The 21,003-nt window shown below is 48.0% G+C and overlaps 1 protein-coding gene across 2 annotated transcripts in view; it reads right to left on the bottom strand.

The window, feature by feature from the left end:
• Window positions 1–12,589: 12,589 nt before the first annotated feature.
• The window catches only part of Nsl1 (NSL1, MIS12 kinetochore complex component), a 17,843-nt gene continuing 9,429 nt past the window's right edge, over window positions 12,590–21,003 (bottom strand). The window contains exons 5-7 of one of the 2 annotated variants that reach the window (XR_003377067.1): window positions 15,604–15,671; window positions 13,119–14,644; window positions 12,590–13,052 (exon numbers count right to left, since the gene is read on the bottom strand). Coding sequence is in view for 1 of the 2 variants with exons in the window: in XM_005348874.3 (XP_005348931.1) it covers window positions 14,363–14,644; window positions 15,604–15,671 (350 nt within the window). In the remaining variant the exon portion in view is untranslated. Of the gene's footprint in view, window positions 14,645–15,603; window positions 15,672–21,003 lie in introns of both variants that reach the window. The other variant, XM_005348874.3, reaches the window with a different exon arrangement.

Raw genomic sequence — 21,003 nt, 5'->3', positions numbered from 1 at the left:
GCCTGCCTCTGCCTCCTGAGTGCTGGGATTAAAGGCCTGTGCCACCACTGCCCAGCATTATATCTATTTATTTATTCTCATAATCCTATTATAGTGCTAAGCTCATTTGCCAGAATGCTAACCCTTTTCTGACCAGACCTATAATATACATCAAGTTCCAGGCCAGTCAGAGCTACCTAGTGAGACCCTAAAAAAAAAATCTGGGTGTGGTAGCACAGCCTGGTCTACATAGTGAGTTCAAGGACAGCCAGGGCTACAAAATAGACAGACCCTGTCTCAAAAAACCTAAAAAACAAACAAACAAACAAATAAATAAATAGGAGAGAAAGAGGAAAAGCAAATAAATGCCTCAAATATCTGTTTTAAAAAATGTATTTTCTCCTTGAACTGGAAAGACACAGGCATGATGTGTCCACATCCTAGTTATGTTAAGGTGACCCCGATTCCGTCCCTAGGGGTGAGGGTGCTGTAGGTCAGAGCTGGGAGGGGGTGCGTAGGTCAGAGCTGGGTGAGGGGCTGCCGGAGGTCAGAGCTGGGTGAGGGGCTGCCGGAGGTCAGAGCTGGGTGAGGGGGTGCCGGAGGTCAGAGCTGGGAGGGGGTGCGTAGGTCAGAGCTGGGTGAGGGGATACCAGAGGTCAGAGCTGGGTGAGGGGGTACCAGAGGTCAGAGCTGGGTGAGGGGGTGCCGGAGGTCCCAGCTGGGAGGGGGTGCTGTAGGTCAGAGCTGAGTGTTTGGTGATTCACTTCACAAGAAGACGGTTCTGTCCAATACCAAGCAGCTTAGCTGCCTGAAAGCCCCGTGAGCCGTTCTCTCCTGCTGTTCTCTTTGGGAACCGCACCTTCTGCTAAGTGTCCTGTCATGGCTTTTCTCAGAAGACAATCCTGTGGGCTTCTGGGGAGACTCCGGGAGAGAACCCCAGGGGTAGAGAGACCTGCTGCATTCACCAGAGACTGGCCACTGTGTGTCAGCCACATCTTGGGGAATGCACCGTCCAGCTAGTCAGACATAAACACCGTGGAGTACTTTAGACGTGGTCTGCCCCATGATGATGCAGAAAAGCAAGAGCTGGCAGAGAGGGTGCACTGGAAGTAGACGTGTGTGTTTTAAAACAGGGAGCTCAAGCAAGGCTCCTGTGCAGGGCTGTGGGGACACCTGGAGGACATGGTTCAGGCTGCACCAACACATAAATAAGCAAAGGCCTCGTGGAAGAGCCTGGCCATTGAAGAAACTGCAGAGACTCCTGGGTCTGGAGTGGCTAGGGAGAGGTAAGCGCCTGGCCCTGATGAGGTCAGAAAGGCAGTGAAAGCCCTTCACCCAGGGTGGCTTTGTGTTTGGAGTAAGGTGGAAAGCTCGGGGCGTCTGAGCAGAGGTATGACAGGAAGAGACTTCAGATGTTATGGGGTCAAGTTGGTCACCTCACAAAATAGTGCCACCAAGTGGAGACCCAGCATCTGAAACAGGAGCCTGTGGGTGTCCTTCCAAACCACAGCAGTAACACTTGCAATGGGATTTTTAAATCCTGGGAACAAACGGAAGACAATAAGGATGACAATGAGGATCAGGATCCGAGAAAGCTGGGGTAGGGTTGGGAAGACAGTGGAGGCCAAGGCCTGGCTGTAAGGAGTGTGTTGAATGGGAGGTTCCTGGTGCCTAACTGACCCTGTGTGTTTGCCTGGTGACATGTGCTCATGAATGCATTGGTCACTTTTGCCACACAGCAAACAAAATATCCATCAGGACAGCCTAAGGGGCCTGGGGAGATGGCACAGTGGTTCAAGCGAGAGGCAAACCATGGCGTTGTGGGAATTTGACCATTCGATCTAATGACCAATGGAATGACCGATGGGCGGGGTCTTCTCTGAGGATGCATGACCCTCTTGAGAAGGGAGGAGGGTCGCTCTTAGATTCCCAGAATCCTCTTAAATTCGGAATGAGCGTGGTGGTCTGCCTGAGGTCCAGCCTTCTGAGGCAGAGATGGAGAACAAGCAGGCTAGCGAGACTATCCATCTCACTCAGGGAAAGAGTAACCAAGATTGGTTCTCTGCACCAGCCTCAGGCCTTCACATGCACCCACACACGTGTGCCCCGCACATGCAGACATGCATACAAACACACACACACGTGCACACCACAAACACTGACCAGAAAATGGAATAAGGAAAAGAAAAAACAGTAAGGAGGGTAGACTTGTTTTGGTCTCCGAGTTCCAGAGGCCCCAGTCAGCCATGCCTCAGAAGACATAGAACAGTTCCTGCCACAGACTGGTCACATCACTGCAGAGAACACCAACCTGAACCTAGGGCAGGCCCTAGAGACTCAGTCTCACCAGTGTGACCAACTTTCTAAGTTCCATAGCATCTCAACGTAGTGCCACCTACTGGGGAAATCATTCATAGCAGGAGTCTGTGGGGGATCATTTCCAATGGTTAACATAGCTGTGAAATGAGATCTTTAAACCACAGATGGGTAAGACCATTGTTTCCTTTCAACTCACTCTTCCTTAGCCTCCTAGAATCTACAGGTGTTGAGGTGACTGCAAGCATCTGAGGGACCCCAGAAAAGAAAGGTTTAACCAGGGAAATCAACATGGAGATCTGTGAATGTGATTTACAGACACTTTCGTGTAGAGACAGGGTTTTTTTTTTTTTTGTATGACCTCCAGGAATATTTCCACTGTCTTCTGTGCTAAACCATGCAACAGCATACGTTCTGCTAAGACAAAAACACCTCCCACACATCCCAGCACCAGAATTATGTGGGCGGTGGAGGGGAAGTCAGATTTGAACCAAATGCCCCAAGCATCCAGTCTGAAAATTCTGTGTCATCAAACAGAAATCTTAGTTAAGCGTCAGAGTCCTTCTTGTTTACAGAGATCGCTCTTGCAGAGCTTTAACACAAAAAGCACACACGAGCATGAAGCCCCTTCTGGTATTCTCATGTGTTTCTTGTTAACACAAGTGATACTTTACCAACTTTGAATATGACTTAACCTTTTTTATTACGATTTAAAGTGGATGAGTGTTTTGCTTGCATGTGTGTCTGTGCTTGGTGCTTGTGAAGGCCAGAACAGGCCATTGGATCCTCTGAACCTGGAGTTACAGGTGGTTGTGAGCCACCACATGGTTGCTGGGAATCAAACCTGTCCCTTGGGAAAATCAGCCAGTGCTCTTGGCTGCTGAGCCATCTCTCCAGCCCCTTGAATATGACATTTTAACTGTGATTTGGAAGTACATTAGACTATTTCAGAAAACAAGTTAACAGAGGTAGACTCCTGATCTGTCTGTCCATTTCTGACGGACATAACATGTGTCCTTAAATTGTTTATATATTAAAGAACTGGAAATTTTTAAATGTGTGAAACCAAGGAAATGTAAAACAGAGACAACCAGAGGTAATTACAATCAGTAGACATGCCATACCCATAGATCAGTTATGAGAACTCTCAGATTGCGCAAGAGCAAACTGTTCATTTAGAAAAGCTCAAAGATGATTGGCTGTGGGATGGTCCAGTTGCAAAGAAGAGTGGGCTGTAAAAACACAAAGGCACTCACAGTTCTCCCTGCTGTCACCAGGAGCCCTCCTGGGTGAGGAAAACACCCTGCCTGAAAGCCACTGTCCCGGAGATACCAGTGACTAAATACCAGTTCTAAGAACGTCAACATGAGTCACAGGAAAAGAAACCATGAAATGTCCTGAAAATTACAACTTAGATATTTCAAAAAAAAAAAAATGAACATGGACTTTTCCAAATCTGCCAACTCTTACAAATTACACGATGTTTCCTCCACACACACATGACATTACTCTACACACACACACACACACACACATACACACACACACATACACACACACAGAGTCTTATGCACACACAGAGTCTTATGGAGTATAAAAATTATCTCGATAGTTATTAAATTATCATGCAATTACATGGGCTGAATTATCTTTTTAGTTTCTGTGGAATGAATCTGTTGTACATAGAAACAAAGCAACTAGTTAGAAATGGATAATAAGCCACCGCAGAAATACCATGAAGTTATTAAATACACAGGGTTTTCTTGATTTTATGGATTTGTCATCTCTTTAAATTTATGATGAGCTGTGCCTTTATTTTTATCCTCTATTAAAATTTCTAGACTTATTTCGCTTGCACGTGTGTTTGTGCACCAGGTGCACACCTGGTGGTTAGAAGAGGCATCAGATCCCGGGAGCTGGAGTTACAGACGGTTGTGAGCCCCCGGCCCTGCCCCCGCCGTGTGGGTGCTGGGAACTGAACCCAGGTCCTCCAGAAGAGCAGCCAGTGCTCCTAGCCTCTGAGCCAGCTCCCCAGCAATCCCGCCAGCTGGGTTCCACATCCTTGCTGATTTTGCTGTCCTGTTAATCCTGTTTATTTTTCTGGTTTGGCAAACTCACGTTTCATTCCCCTGTCGTCTTAATTTGCTTTTCCATGCATTTTTAACAAAACTGATCATGGAATTTAACATTCTCTTCCTTCTTGATTTTACCTCTCCAAACATGCAGCTGAAGGTTTTCCCAGTATCCAAGGCTATGTGAACATGTCCATATGTTCATGTTCTGTGTTCACATGTGTGCACTTGCATGTGGAAGCCAGAGAGGTAAACCTCAGATGTCATTTCTCAGGTACCTTCGACTTTTTTTTTTTTTAAAGACAGAATTCTCAGTTTCCTAGAATTCACCAAATAGGCCAGACTGTCTGGCCATTGAGCCCCAGGTATCAATGGTAACCTCCTTAGTAATGGGATTACAGATTTAAGTCATCCTGGCTCTTTAAGGTAGGTGTTGGGGATCAGACTTTCTTGCAAGGTGAGCCTCTCCAGCCATTGTTAGTCAGGCTTAATCCTTTGAGTGAACTCTGCTCCAGCTTCACCTTGGGGCTTGTTTCCGCAGCCCAGCTTAGAGGACCAGACCGTGTCTCACCCTGGCATAGTGCAGTGACACACAGGTAAAAAGTCCTCATTTCCTGATCTGTAGATTTGTAACCGTCTAAGGCCTCTCTCGGTGGTGTACTTTGGATCTATGTAATTCATATGTGCCTATGCCCCACCACGCTGCAGTCCACAGTGCTGGTGCTGCAGGTTTCCACGATTATTTTTGGCCCCACATGCTCTTCAAATGTATTTCCTCTTACTCTCCCTTCAGTGGAGGCAGCAAGGTACCAGCCCCTCTATCTGCCAAGAACCGTCAGAGAACTGCCCGGTCTTGGATGCTCCACCGAGCTCTCGGTATTTGAGCCCGATTTTCCAGGTTGGCTGTTTCTGTCACTCAGACGTTGCATCCGTGGCCTGTTTTTCCTAATAATCACTTTCCTGGGCTGCTAGAAACTGGCCTCTCTGAAAGCCAGGCGCTCACCCTCTCTGACCTGGTTTAGGATCATCCTGTGGCCAGTTCTTGCTAAGCCTTACAGCCTGTGACTGAAGTGTGGACTTCCTATAAGAGCCGCAGAGAACCACACAGGCAGTTCCCAGAACTGGCCAGTTTCTCAGTGAATGGGGGATCAAGAAGGAAAAGCAGTATAGATTTCCTGTTTCCAGCCAGGGCTCCTCCCAGCCGTCCTGGAAAGCCTGGTTACAAAGGACAGGCCAGGGCCCACGGGGTGCCTAACAAGGGACATGTCTGGGACCATGTTCTTAGAGAGCTCTGGCCACCAGCTGGGGTCATAGCTCAGTTGGGAAAAGTCTTGTCTAGTGTCCTAATTTCCTTCCTGTTGCTCTGATAAACACTGACCAAAAATAACTTGGGGAGGAGAGGCTTTAGTTCATCTTATTCAGTTCATCACCGAGGGAAGCCAAGGCAGGAACCTGGGGGTAGGAACTGAAGCAGAGGCCATGAGGAACACAGCTTACCACTTACCGGCCTGCTCAGCCTGCTTTCTTACAGCACCCAGGGCCTCCTGCCCCGGGCGGCACCACCCACAGGGAGCTGGTCCTGCCCACATCAATCATTAATTGAGAAAATGCCCTGTAGGTTTGCCCACTGGCCAATCTGATGGGGGCGATTCCTCAACTGAGGGGCTCCCCTTCTCACATGACCCTAGCTTGTCTCAGACTGACAAGGATCAAGCAGCCCAGCTGACATGCTCTCATCCCTGGGTTCCATCCTCAGCACAGCATAAGCCAATGGCAGCACGTCCCTGCCTGCTGAGGACAGTCATGACAAGGGCTTCAGGGTCATTCTCAGCTCTGCCACCCTTACTCCCCTCCTCCAAAAGAAGCTCTGGTTTCTTAGGGGCAGCTTGGAAGCTCCAGGAAGCTGAAGTTCATCTGCTCCCTCCTGCTTCCTCATTTCTTTGCGAGCCACTTCTAAATGCAGTGCCACTGGGTACCAGAGAACTAAGGGATACAGCCGTGGCTACTGGGGCCTCAAACTGAATCCTGCCGGAGTAGCTGGGAGGCTGTGCACAGAGCCCCAGCAGTGCTGACAGTGTAGATGGGACACCTGGTGGGAGCCCAGCCTTTGCTGAGGCACCTGATTGTCCCAAGTGGCCTTCCAGATTTTGTGGAAGGGGATTCATTCTTCTCTATTATTGTCTGGCTCTTGGGTCTCTGGATTTTATTTTACTTCCTTATTTTACTCTACCTAGCTCACACCTCCTTCCCAAAACCCACAGTGAGCTTTTTGTGTCCTCCCACTATTCAAGAGGATCTTGAAACCACCTCTTCTAGGAGGTCCTCCTTGTCCAGCCTGAATAGGAGACCCTCTAGGCATCGTATGCATGACCAAGGCCTCCTAGAGCGTCCTGTTTCCACAGAATGTACATCCTGCAATTTTCCTATTAGCTCATTGTGTGTCTCAAATGGATTACAAAAAGGCCCTGATCATAAAGACAGCCTTCTGAGAGGCATGATGGTGCCTGACTGGGTATGGGATGACCCCAGCATATCAGACCGGCAAGGCTGCTATTGCAGACGTGACTGCACAGATATCTGCGGACATTTCCAGTGGGCTGCTGCTCATGTGTGCAGCATGTGTGCTTACCTTGTGTTCATTCAACGGGGGTCTGCGTAGGGCTCAATGGGTGTCAGGCGTTAAGTGCGGGGGGATGGAGTCTCAGTGAAACCTGGGGGGCTTTATTTGTTGTTTGTTATTTTGAGACAGTCTGGCTTCAAACTTCTGACCTCTTTGCCTTAGTCTCCTGCGTGCTGGGAGTCATGCAACTGTGGCTTTTTCAAATTTTATTTTACACACATAGGTGTTTTGCCTGCATGTATGTATGTGTATCACATGCATGTCTGGTGCCTGCAGAGGCCAGAAGAGGGTGCTGGATCCTGTGGCATTTCAGACAGTTGTGAACCACCATACAGATGCTGGGAATTGAACCCAGGTCCTCTGAAAGAGCAGCCAATGCTTTAACCACTGGTACTAACCTCCCTCTGGTACCACCCTCCAGGTGTAGTCTTTGAGGCTGTGGCAGAGGGCTGTGAATCTGGTGGCCACAGTAAGTCACTCTTCAGTATCCATGCCTTTGTGGATTTCCCTGCGTGTCATGGAATATTAGCTTCAGATGATTTGTTTATGCTGTTGGATATTTGTTTAATGATGTAAAGAAGTGCTGCATTCTTTTATGTTGCATTTGTTTAATTCCATAAAGCTGTGTTATTTTGCCTGCCTAAAACACCTAACTGGTCTAATAAAGAGCTGAACGGCTACTAGCTAGGCAGGAAAAAGGAGAGCTGGGCTGACAGGCAGAGAGAATAAAAAGGAGGAAAACGCTAGGGAAGAAGAGCAAGGAGCCAGAAAAGGAGGAGAGAGAAGAGGACACTAGGGGACAGCCACACAGCCAGTTGTGGAATAAGAAGGAAAGAAAGACATATAGAATAAAGAAAGGTAAAAAGCCCAGAGGCAAAACGTAGTTAAAGAGAAACGGGATAATTTAAGTCAGAAAAGCTGGATAGAAGCAAGCTAAGCTTGGCATTCATAAGTAAGAATAAGTCTCTGTGTAATTTTGGGGGAGAGCTTGTGGGGCCCCCAAAGAGTTAAAAAAAAAACACAAAACTACACCTGCCTGGCCCAATTTTGAGTCTGGGTGGGCCTGTGATCTAACAGAACGGAGTGGGGCTGGAGAAACGGCTCAATGGTAAGCTGCTACTGCATAGGACCTGCATTCCGTTCCCAGCCCCATATGGAAGCTCATAACCACCTGTAACTCCTGCTCCAGGGGCTGTGACCCACTGCACACACATGCATGTGAGCAAGACACGTAAAAATAAAACTTTACAAATAGTCTTGAAGTGAAGAGTCGTGAGAAGGCCACCAGGCCTGGGTCTTCGGTGTCAGACCGGGCGAGAGGCGGGATGCGGGGCTCGTACTACATCTGACAGGGCCTGTGCCAGCCAGCCTTCCCAGTTCCCGAGACTGCCCTGGCAAGCTTAACCCAGGAAGTGGACAAAAGTCGGCATGATGTTCTCAAGGCAATGTACTTGGAAGACTGGTAACGATGGTCAGCAGTCCGCTAAAATGATGGCTAGCAATTTAGTTTCTCTGAAGAGAAAGGATAATTGCTGTGAGCCACAAGCATTGTACAGTAAAGAACAGCTGCCAGCTCACGAGACAGACTTGCGGGAGCAGCGGGGAACCGATTTGCAGAGCTCGGGAGCACCTGTCTTTTGGATAGTCGCCGTCAATTCTGTAGAGATCTTATGAAGCCATGGCTCTTCTCCCTTCCATAATGGAATACCCCCTTCCCGAAATACCCCAGCAGTGTATAAGTATAGGAAGAAATCATTGAGATTTCTCCCTATACAGGCAACTGGATGACTCTTCCCTCACCGTGGGGCTCTGGTGTAAAAGCATTCACTCAGCTAAACCTTTGTTCTCATAGACAAATCTACACAAAGTTAGTCTGCCACAGTTATCCTTATTGACAGGAAAGGAGTCCTGAGCAGGAGCACTGAAGGAGAAAGACAGTATGTCTGCACTTACCGATAGAAAGGTCTAGGTGGCTCCGAATTCTCTAACAGCCAGCTCAGAGAGTGTAACCCACTGGCCTTTGCTCTACCCTAACAAGCTATCAATATTCTGCACTTACCTTCACCTCTCATGTGACACAAGGTCTTAGTGGAGGAAATTAACTCTTTGTACCTTTACTCATAAAATATACAGAAAAAAAGCTTGGGTCACTAAACCAGCCCCAGAGAAAGAAATTCCTTCTTACATGGGTGCCAGTGGATACAGCACCCTGATGCTTAGCCTGGGGGATGGGGCGGAGTGGGGAGGCAAGCTCCATCCTAATCCTCCCAGTGTCTGCTGGGGAGCTCCACAGCCACGCCCCTTCTGAGACACAAGGTGCCTACTTTGTCAGTCTTATCCATCCTGTTAGTCCTAAGGAATGCATGCTTGATATCACTGTTATTTACCAGAGAATTGTTACCCATGTCTGTGTGGGTCTATAAACTGAAGAACAGCAAGGAACATCAAAAGAGGAACACTGAGGAGAAGCATCGAAAGGGGACACTGAGAGCATGGGAAGAATAAACGTGGTATAGACTTCTGTGAGCTAACTTGTTTACCCTCGGACCTTATGAGTCAGGTTCTCGTCTGCTACAGCGATCCTTCTGAATTCTGAGGCTTCGTGGGACTTAACCCCAGCATAAACCTCGATAGACAACGGATTAAATGGGAGGCTTGCTCTGTTCCTAAAGCGTGATGGCCCAGTTGTCTGGAAATCACTTCGAAACCTTCAATCAGTTCAGTGATTCAGAGTTTCTTGTAACGGGTGACTCCTCACATCCTGCAATGCAGCCAGCCTGGCTTTGGTGGCTGGTAGACCCCGAGCCACAGACAGCAAAACACACATGACCTGTTTTAAACAACCATTTCCTTTCACAGATGCCTTTACTGCTTTATATGAGCCTTGCCTGAGGCCCAGGAAACTCAGAACTTGTCATTGTATGTTGGTTTGTATTGCTGAGAAACAAGACAAAACAGTCCCGTGATGCATCACTGGGGACATCTGAGACCTGACTAAGCCAGACCTCTCTGGGCCTGCTCAGCCGCCTGCCGGACAGCGGCAAGGGGCTTAGCCTCTCTCAGCTCCATCTCCTCGCCATCACAGTGTGGGTGACGCTGCCCATCCCCAGGTTTTGAGGATGAGAGATCTCAGCACATGGGGGAAGAAAACAATGTGTGGGAACCACTGGCATCTTGCTGCCCCTTCAGTGAATAAACTGGTAGCACAAACTGGAAATGAACTCAGAGGCAGGTGCCCACTCACTGTGCCCAAGGCCTTAGCTTTGATCCCTAATACCAGAAAACTGAAAACAGGTCCTCAGGTGTGGTGGTGAGGGACTAGGAGTTGGACAGATCCCTGGTGGGAGTTAGGTAGAAAGAGAGGCCACAAAGCTATCAAGATGGCAAACGCCTGGCCCCTTCCTCACACTCCTGACCAAAGGCCTGGTGGGCTCTCTCCCCCATCGGTGGGCTGCCCCTGCCGTAGACTGGTCAGAAAGATCGGGACATGTTTGCTTCGAAGTCTTGGGCCTATCAGCTCCCTGAATTTGTTCATATTGGCAGGCCCTAACTTAGGGGCTGAAGAGCCCCTCAAGGGAAGACTGGGTTTGGGGCTCAGGAATCCCCTTCTTTCTACAAGGCAGAGTGTCTTTGTGTGCCTTGCTGTGTGGGCCCTCACCTCTAATAAAGAGCCTTTCTCCACTGGCTGACTCTACCTGCCATGTCTTTACCTGGTAGGGAACACTACCCCAGGCTAGACCTGTAAACACTGAGTGACACACACCTCCATTCTCAGCATTCAGAGGACTACATCAAAGCATCACCAAAGGTCTGAGGCCAGCCTCGGCTATATAGTGAGCTCCAGGCCTGCTCAGGCTGTAGAATGAGACTTTGTTTCCTAATAAAATCAACAAAAACAAAAACACAAATTGAAATGGTTATAAAAAATCTATTTTTGTACAATGGGTCCAGAGGATTCTAGCTAGATGCAGCAACCATGCCTGTGTTCTCAGATACTTGGGAGGCTGAGGCAGGAGGATAACTAGAGTCCAGGAGACTGAGATCATCCTTAGGCTAAAGTGAGTCTAGCACATGCATGTAACAACCCCTCAGGAGGCTGACAGGAAGATGTCAAGTTTGAGGCCAGCCTGAGCTACACAGCAAGACCCTGTCTCAAGAATAACAAAAACACCAAAAGATCAGCCTGGACAACATAACAAGGCCGATATACATATCATTATTATTCATATGCTGCTTAAACAATGCTATTGTCTGAGCTCAGAGCCCGAGCCATCAGGCAAGCCCTGTACCACTGAGCTGCATCCCCAGCCCAGCTCGTGCTGTCTGTTAGGCTCCTCCCCCACCTGGCACTGCTGGCGTTTTTGAGCCATCCTTTATTTTGATGAGCAGGAGACCTACTGGCTAGAGCAAATCTGTTCGCATAACATTTTCATCGGATTTCAGAGAAAGGGAATTTCATTAGGAAGTTCATATTTTCTGAGGATTCAGATACTGGGCTGCCATATTGAGCAGTCTTATGCAGCACTGGGTGAGATCTCTGTGGGGGGGAGCCATTTTCACAGATGACACCAGGTGAAGCCGGTTATGGGCCCCTGGCTACCTTACCTTGACATCCTGTCTCACTCCACTGGAGACCCCAGCACAGGCCCCCAGCTCGAAGCCACTGGTATCCCAAGGAGGGCAAGCCCAGGGGTGCTGGGGTTGGGCTGGGGACAGAGTGGTCACCCCAGGCAGGGGGTGTTTGTTTACGAATTTCTTCATGCTCTAGAAACAGATGAAGCCATTTCTTGCAAACATTTGATTCCACAGAAATTGCCAAAGTCCCAGTTTCGACGCCCACGTTCCCTCAGAAGGTCAAAGAGCAAGGAACTGTCTCCCTGAGATCCTACTACCCCACTAAGGGGTTCTCAGCTACCACTGATGTCCTGTGGTGTTGGGGGCTGCAGACCCTCAGACCCTGAATTTTCTGTGACCCCTTGCCTGCCAGAGTAAACAACTTGTTTTCCTGTGCTTGCAGCTGCTCTGGGCACGAGACCCTCCTGGGTTCCTGATGGCAGGGGAGTGGTTTCTGATGGGCTTGCAGCTGAAAAATCCTGAGAGCTAGGTAGGGTGTGGCCATTAGTCAAGGAGAGCCCCTATGTAAGCTGCCCTGGAACACAGCAAAAGGGACATTCTTGTTTCACGGATGACTCGTGTCTCTGTTTTGTGTGTGTGTGTTTCAATCTCCAGCCCCTTGCCTGACTCGCCAACTGTCCCATGGTAGACAGGCAGGACTGTACACTGTGGAAGGAGCACACCAGACAGGTGGGGAGTGGTTGCATGCACAGGCGGAAGATCCCCACCCAGCCCCAAGTACTGCAGAGTCACTGAGTATGTGTGGTATAAAGGAACACACATGAAAATGACCACTGAATTCAAACTTTATTGTAAAACCTTCTAGCATTAGAAGCAAATTCTAGACTCAACAGCTAAGACTTGATCACATTAGTCTTATCTATTGGGAGGGGACACACACAGTATTGCCAGGTAGCCCAGGCTGATGGACACGGACACACACACACACACACACACACACGCACGCACGCACGCACACACACACACACACGCACACACACACGGTATTGCCAGGCAGCCCAGGCTGGCAGGGACACACACACACAGGGTATAAACAGGCAGAATGCCACAACAGTCGCACACCAGTACTGATAGTGCTTCCCAGATGGGTCGGAATGGCGCAACAGCCGCACCACCTTACACTACAGCTCTCCCCTCAACAGGCTTCTCTGCCTCAGGATGACTGGTCTGGGATAGGTGCAGCGTCAGCTCACTGTGACAGTAGTACCCCCTCTCCCGACACACACACACAAACACCTTAAGTTACCATAGGCAGAAGTGCCTTGGCCTTGACAAATGCTCCCTTGGAAGACAACCCTCCACTGAAAACTGTTGTACGTGGGCCCCGGTCACCTCTCCAAGGTCAAGTCACATTCATGCCAGACATTTGTGAATCACTCAAAACTCCTCTTGGTGCAGCCTCAGATCCTGAGAACCACCCAGCGGGACGCCTCCAAGCTCATGTTCCCATTGGGTCCTACAGCACTCGCAAAGTGGAAAACCACCCAGCGGGACACCTCCAAGCTCATGTTCCCATTGGGTCCTACAGCACTCGCCCAGTGGAAAACCACCGCATTGCCTCACAGCCTTGCCTGCTTGGGAACTTCTGAAGTAAGACCAATCACAGAACAGCAGCCACCTCCTGAAGTCACCAAGTGATTCTCAGGCAAAGGTCAGTTTACTCAGAACGCAGAGTGCCGACCTGCTGTCTGGTGCAGGCTGGCACCAAGAATGCTTTGTTAGCTGGAGAGAGCACGACCCAGGAATTTGGTCTTTATATGTTATTTTAAAACACAAAACAAAAACATTGCTCTGTAGGAACACTAAAACAGAATCTAAAGATTCCATAAATGGCCTCACCATAAGGCTTTTTCAAATGAGAAAACCAGACAAACCTAGATGTGTATGATCATGGGGACATACCAAGCAAGAGTAATACAGAATTTCCAAGCCCTTAGTACATTCCTCTGGAAACGGACAAGAGTGTAGAATCACCCAAAAAGGAAACAGGTGGTAAGCTAGAGGCCCTATCTACAATGCACCGTGTGAGACATAATGCCGGCTCTGAGAGGCTGTGGCTAAATCTCAGAGTGTAAGTTTGCTGAGACCCTTTTAAGTCTGACACTATATCAGCTATCAACGCCCTTAACAGGGGTAGCTCACTCGGCCTAGATCTGCTGTACATGGCATGACAAACAACCCTAATGTATGCTTTGAACTGGAAGGATCTATTTGGAAACGAAGACTTTAAAAGAAACTATCAGTTCCCAGTCAAGTTATATTAAAAAACCTACAGACATGAAAGTGTAGGCAAGAAACAGAGGCTCCAGCCTCAGGTTTGCTTTTTAAGAATATTCCCTGCATAAATAATAGCCTTCTCCTTTCTCACAAAACAAAACCCTAAAACTGTAAATTAACTGCCCATGGAACAGAGCCAAGGCCAGGCCAGTCTTCGGTGCGCTCACCTATGAACTGAACTAGCCATGCACACACTGCCGTGCAGAGCCACCCCAGGGCATCAGTCCACACCCCTGCAGGGACCGATGGCATCTGAGGACACGGCCAGGGCTGTGCAATCCTCAAAAGGCTTTTACCTAGCGCAGAAGGAGATCAAGGGCGTAGAGAACCCGCCACAGCCCAGGACAAGCAGAGTGGAGCACTGTGCCTGCAGAGAGTGACAGGCAGTTGAAGTGACGTCCCCCGCGCAGCAGACCGTGACCCAAACGCTGAGAGCACTGACTTCAATTCCCCAACCCACAGCTTATCCGTCGAGGTTGATTTTCTTTAGCCGCAGCGGGTAGCGCTTTCTCTGAGAGCAGTCCGACGGGGCGTGCTTTCTCTTCAGCACAATGTTCGAGGCTTTCCTGGCTGCAGTCTCGGTCGGCGTGGTTTCTATTTGTGTTACAGACTTGTCGGGCTTGGTATCTGCTCTCCTGCAACAGCTGGAAAAGACTTCCTGATTGATCCTCTGTAGCTGGATGACAGGCTGCATCTTCAAGACCTGGGAAAAGCCGTCTCCTTGTTCAATTAACGCAGGCAAAGCCTTGGGGAGGAAAGTATCAGGTTCAAAGGTGAATACAAGATAAAGAAACGGAATACACAGACACAGACATGCTGCACAGCAATTTTTTAGGTCAAGTCTATTTAGAACATAAACAACACACAGGAAGTAAATGAATGATTCCATCTCTGTTCCAATAAAGTTTTGTTTATAAAAATAGGGCAAGCTTAATCCACCAACTCTGAATCAAGAATAGGATGAAAGCAAAAGATAATCAACTATCAGAAAAACATGGAATCCATACAAACCAAAAATAATGCCACAGAACATGGCCATCAGAACTAGGGAGGCAGTGAAGTTTAAAAATCATTTCCATGTACCAGGAATTTATTTTTATGTTTAGGTAAAATAAATGTCCCAGTAGAAACCATGTTAGGATGACCTTGAGGTAACCCAGCTGTAGTGTAATAACTAGAGTGACGAAGAGCAAATCCCATGTCCCATGTCTAGAACACAGCTCGGGCACCATGTGCTAGACCTGGGTCCGAGCTTGGCATGAAAGCAGAGACAACAGACAAGCTCTGAAGCCAGAGCCTGGTTCAGGAACCTGGTTGGGCAAATGATCGAGGCTCTTAGTGCCTCGGTTTCCCTGTCTATAATTCAGGGGTTAAAATACTTATCCTATGGGGTTAGTGTGACAGCAGACATAGAGCAGACACCACATGCTCTGTAAATGTCACCAACAGTCATCCCGGCACAGCTCAGAAAGTATAATAATCTCACTGGAGAAACCAGGGGTACACGGCTTGCGGTAAGCACCTGCCAGGCAGAGTATGTGGCACACAGTAGGCACCTGATAAATGGAACTCTGAATGTTACTGCTGCTTAACACACTCTGAGCCACAGAAGAGACTCCTGAGCACCCTCCTGCAGCCCAGACACGCCCGGCACCCACAGCAAGCACCATCTTTTCCACTCTACATACACAGCACAGCTTTTACCTTCATGGCGTCACTGATTTGCTTAGCTATGGCGTCCCCTCGGCATTTCAAACTTTCCACATGAGAAGCTGGAAGAAACCACCAAACAGTATTTTAGGTTCTTTATCTAATTAGCCAATCATAAAGATACTAAGATGCAATCCAGGCTGGAATCTGTCAGGACTGTTCACCTTAGTCTCATTTTTCTTATAGTACTTTGTAATCCACTGATGTCAACATCCTGTCCAATTTATCAAGACGAATAAGAGAACCAGGAGAACAGCAGAGTGCAATTCAAAGGTGTGCACACAGGCTGGATGCAGGGCAGTGCCCGCTGTGCCCCAAGAGCACCTGACATCTGTTCTATACACATTCCTGCAGCTGACCCCTCTGTACATCAAGTTAAGACAAGCGCAGGCTAAGACTTTATTTTTAAATGATTCTGAACTTTATAAAAGCAAACACGGGCCAGTGAGCTGACTAGGCAAATGTTCGACCCCAGAACCGAGGCAAGGTTGCAAGGCTGTGCTCTTCTGAGGATCCCTTCACTACTAGAACCCACGTCTCTAGGGCTTTAGTTGCAACAGTGCAACCGAATTCCCTGGGACCCCAGCACCAGAGTGGAAACTGAGTCAATGGCTAGCCTGGCCTCTCCGTCAGGAGACAGCCACAGAACTACCCAGACCGCAGGCTGTAGGCCACCCTGGTAATACCGTCTCTCTCTCAAATCCAGAGAACCCCAACACCGCAACAACACCTTAGCATCCTTGTGCGCATGAGCCACCTTCACAATGGTCCATAAGAGCCCACTGCAGTGTGCACACTTGTGCGCACGCAGCCCTTTCCCTCTGCATGACTGGTACCTGACCGCTCTGTCATGACATTGGGAGAAGCAAGTTGAGAGGTGGCAGGAGGCTTAGCCGCCCATGCTGGGAGGAACGAAAGAAACTCACACCAACCAAACGAACCACAAAGAAAACACAGAGATAATTGATTGAGCTAGAAGTAACCACAGGTAACCAATCCAACATGAGAGTAGTGTACATTAAAGTTCTCAGTAAGTGACCATCTAGAACATTCCAGTGGATCCAGAAGGCCAATGTGTTAAATGTTTGGTTGCCAGGCAAGCATATCAGAAGGTCTTCAGGTTTCTGGGGGTGTTTCTGATACATCTTATTCCTCATTTCACTTTCTCCCAGATAAAATACTTCTAAATTTTAAGAAATAGGTTCAATAGTTGACATGAAGAAATGCAATGGACTATTTTCATCATGATTCCAGGATTTATGGAAACTGTTGTATTCCCTGTACACACGAAAACATAATGGGCACAGCTGAACACGGTTTAAAATGTTTGCCATGTTTCTGGCCACCAGACACTCATATCTAGATGGTGGTGGTTATACACACATGTACGGATACATAACTTCATCAAGTTGTATACTCTGTCGGTCTATAACAAACATATTTGCAACAATGACTCTTAGTTCTCTGTGTGAACAAGGCAGCCACAGTCTTTACTGCTGCTGGAGCTTTTGTTAGCAGCAGCCGCTGTCCTTGGCCTGAGCAAAACCTTCTCTCTAGGCTCCTTAAGTAAGAACTTAGCATACAGAATGAGTTCCATCAGCTCCCAAATACCCCATGCCACCTTTTCTTCATCTTTGTCTTCCCAATGCCAAACAATACCTGTTTTTCATCTGTTGTACAAGCAATGACAACATATAAGCCCAAGAGGGGTTTGGGCTTGAGTGTAAAATGGAGCTAGGCTCTAGGCTTGCATACTTAGATGATCACACCCAAGTATATGATGGGGTATCCTAAAACTGGGCCTGACACATAAGGCATTTAGTATTTCTGGCATGACTACATATCCCTTTTACAAATTTTACAAACTAACCATCCCTTACCCCAGACATCCTCCAACTTTTTCAGAAGGGCCACTAGAGGGCAGTATGTACACCAATGAGAAGCCTGGCCTCTCCTGGGAGGACTGTTCTCTAAGGGTGGGATCTAATCTAGTGGTGACCCAGCACCTGAGAGCAGGTACTCAAAAGCTGTAACAGCGCACAGCCACAGCACTGGGCACTTCCTTAATCAAAGAGGGTGACACCAACTCACAGGGACCTGGTGCCAAATGGACTGACGATGCCAGGGTCAGAGGATTGGACACACTTTACCCAAATAAGGAAATATATCAGAACCAGGAAAGACAATCCGCAACAGAAGTGAGGAAATTCCAGGATAATGAGAAAAGGACAGACAGGATGAAGGTTTGCAGCAGGAGAGGGCAGCTGGTGAAAGCTGGAATAGGAAGATGGAGAACCTCGTGTTTGCCACACCCACAGATTCACAGTTCTGGGAGGAAGCCAGAGAGATGGGACAGAATGCAGGGAGAAGCAACTGTCATGTCAGAAGGGCTGCAGTGACAGCTCACACTGAAGGATGTCATAGCGTAAGAACCCAACTGATAGTTTTCTACAGCAATGAGAAGATTAAGTGAACCTAGTGGACAGCCAGGCACGGTGGCACACCCTAAATCCCTGCAGTTAGGAGGCAGTGGCAGGTGGATCTCTGTGAGTTCGAGGTCAGCCTGGTCTACAGAGGGAGTTCCAGGACAGCTGGGACTACATAGAGAGAGACCCTGTTTCAAAAACAAAACAAAACAAAAAGTGAAGCTGGTGTGTGTGATGAGTCTTCTGAGGAAGTTCCAATGAGAGCAGAGCGGGGAGAGACTCCCTGAAGCCTGTTCTGCTGCAGCCACCGCACATCCTGTCAGAGCAGGCCTCATGGCCGCCTCTCACAGACAACCCGGGAAGGGGAACTGCAACTGGAGAGTTAGAACTCACATCTGGAATCCAACGTGACACCCTAAATACCACCCTGCCAGAAATCACACACTGTCTACCCAAAGATGTACATTCACAACTGGGAAAGACTGAGCATCAGGAGAATGGGTTTCCTGATACCATCCTAAAACTAAATGTTTAACTATGAATTTATGGTACCTCTTCTTTTCTAATTAAGTAAACTGAATCCTTTGCCTTCAAAACTAAAGGTGCCTGCAGTATGTGACGGTGCTCGCCTTTAATCCAGCACTTGGGAGGCAGGATGGGTCATGGGTCTCTCTAAATTTGAGGCTAGCCTGGTCTACATAGTGAGTTCCAGGCCAGCCAAAGACACACAGTGTTTCAAAAACAAACAAGATAAAACTCAAGTTATCAATAATTCTAGGAATAGAACCAAAGAAATATTTTCAAAACTAAAGACAAAAAGGGAGAAAGCACACACCTCACAATGACCTCTAACAGAAAGGAGACAGACACCTGGGACCTCAGCACCCAGAAGTCAACAGCAAGAGGCCACACATCCCAGGCCATCACAAGTGAAGCAAAACTCATAAAAAGTGTGGATCTACTGTAGAGACATAAAACTTATTTTCTGGGCTGGTAAGATGGCTCAGCAGGAAAAGGAACTTGCTGCCAGTCCTGACAACCTGATTTGATTCCTGGAACCCATGTGGTAGGGGAGAGAATAGACTTCTGTAATTGTCCTCTGACCTCTGCACATACTACAGCACGCACATGTGTATGTGTGCATAAACACACACCATAAATAAAAATTTTAGGAAGTTAAAAACATCATTTCCCAACATGAATACCTGAAGAAATCCCAGAGCAGGAAGCTTCTTGCTCCCTGCCCACAATGATCCTAAGTGCATCTGCCATGTTTTATAACTGGGAAGAACACAGGAACGCTGCCTGAGGAAGTCTCCTAGTTCGTGTGAGAGATGATGGGCTTCCCCAGAGTGTCCTCTACCTCCTCCCCCACAGCCTCCACAGGAACATCTCTGACCAATCCACACCTCAGAGGGAGCCTTCTAAGGCTCATGGACTTAATACAACTGGGAAAGGATAGTGTTTCAAGTCCAGAGCCAAATTATCTGAGCCATCTTTACCGCCCTTCCCACCAGGTATGCCCACCTTTGTGAGCGACCTTACATCTTTGTGGCCATTAGATAAATCCTTTGAAGTGCATCAACCTAGAGATAAACGACGTTGTCCAGACAGCTTCTTTGTTACCACCGGCCTGACACTTCCACCAATGCATAGCCCTGCTAATGATTCTCTCTATTGCTACTGTAAAACTCCACGAAACCGTTAGCACACAGCAATACGAAACCTGAAGTAGGGCTGGGAGGTGGTGGTACACACCTTTAATCCCAGCACTTGGAAGACAGAGACAAGCAGATCTCTGTGAGTTCAAGGCCAGCATGGTCTATAAGAGCTGGTTCCAGGACAGTTACAGAGAAACCCTGTCTCGAAAAAAGAAACAAAGAAAGAAAGAAATTTGCAGTAACCTAAATCTGCACTCCCCAGCCATGGTCACTCATATTATCTCCAAAATAAAGTCTTTTCCTCCTTAAAGTAAAAGTTCTGCAGCCCAGACAGCAATGTGAGCCCTGAACTGTGGCTGCTTGAGAGCACTACCACAGACTGTTCCGCAGTGCCTGAGGCCAGACAGCACTGCCAGGAAACAAGGACTGCCTGAAGATTCTGCTCGCAGGGCCAGCCTAGAACCTAGGCTTCAACTACAGGAGAACTCTAAACATCTCTGCCATCACTCTGTGTGTAAGGCAGGGTAATGGGGAAAGAACCTCTTCATTTCAGGGGCTTTTCAAGGCTGCTCCTGACGAAATCTTATTGGTAAACAGTTAATCAGTGGATAGCTGGGGAAAAATTGCCCTTACAAAATGTGGAAGTTCAGAACCTCTGAGAACAGTCTTCCCTGGCTGCTGGCTTTCTAAAACATGGGGAAATGAAAATGTGGAAATGAAAGATTGAGCAATGAGCCCAGTTTTGCTTCCGGGTCACTGCTTGACTAACAAGGGAACATGAACCTCCCAAGCTTGCAGACTCAGCAGAAATGCATCAGCTGGCAGCCTCACGTCTATGCCAGTGTACTTCCTGAGCACGGATAAGCAAGCGTGGACCAGTTTCTGAGGAGGCAACCAATGCCACCCATGCCATGAGTCATAAGGATGGAAGTCAGCATTTCTGCTGAAAATACAAACAGGCTACAAAGTTGTGCACCCAACACACCTTGCCCTTCTACAGCACTGTGGTGCCAATCTTGCTGTGGAATAGGATTTTGAGAGTTGTTACATTTGTTTATGTTATGGAACATTTGTTTTCAAGATGCAAAGATGTGTTACATTCTTTTATGTTACATTTGTTTAACTTTGTGAAGCTGTGTTACTCTGCCTGCCTGAAACACCTGATTGGTCTAATAAAGAGCTGAACAGCCAATAGCTAGGCAGGAGAAAGAATAGGCGGGGCTGGCAGGCAGAGAATAAATAGAGGGATTGAGGAACAAGAGAACAAGGAGAAGAGGACACCCGGGCCACCCAGCCAGTCACAGAGT

Source organism: Microtus ochrogaster, chromosome 6, assembly GCF_000317375.1.
Source record: "Microtus ochrogaster isolate Prairie Vole_2 chromosome 6, MicOch1.0, whole genome shotgun sequence".
Lineage (NCBI taxonomy): Eukaryota > Metazoa > Chordata > Mammalia > Rodentia > Cricetidae > Microtus > Microtus ochrogaster.
The sequence above is the reverse complement of the archived record's forward strand: the minus strand, read 5'-3'. Positions and strand labels throughout refer to the sequence as shown.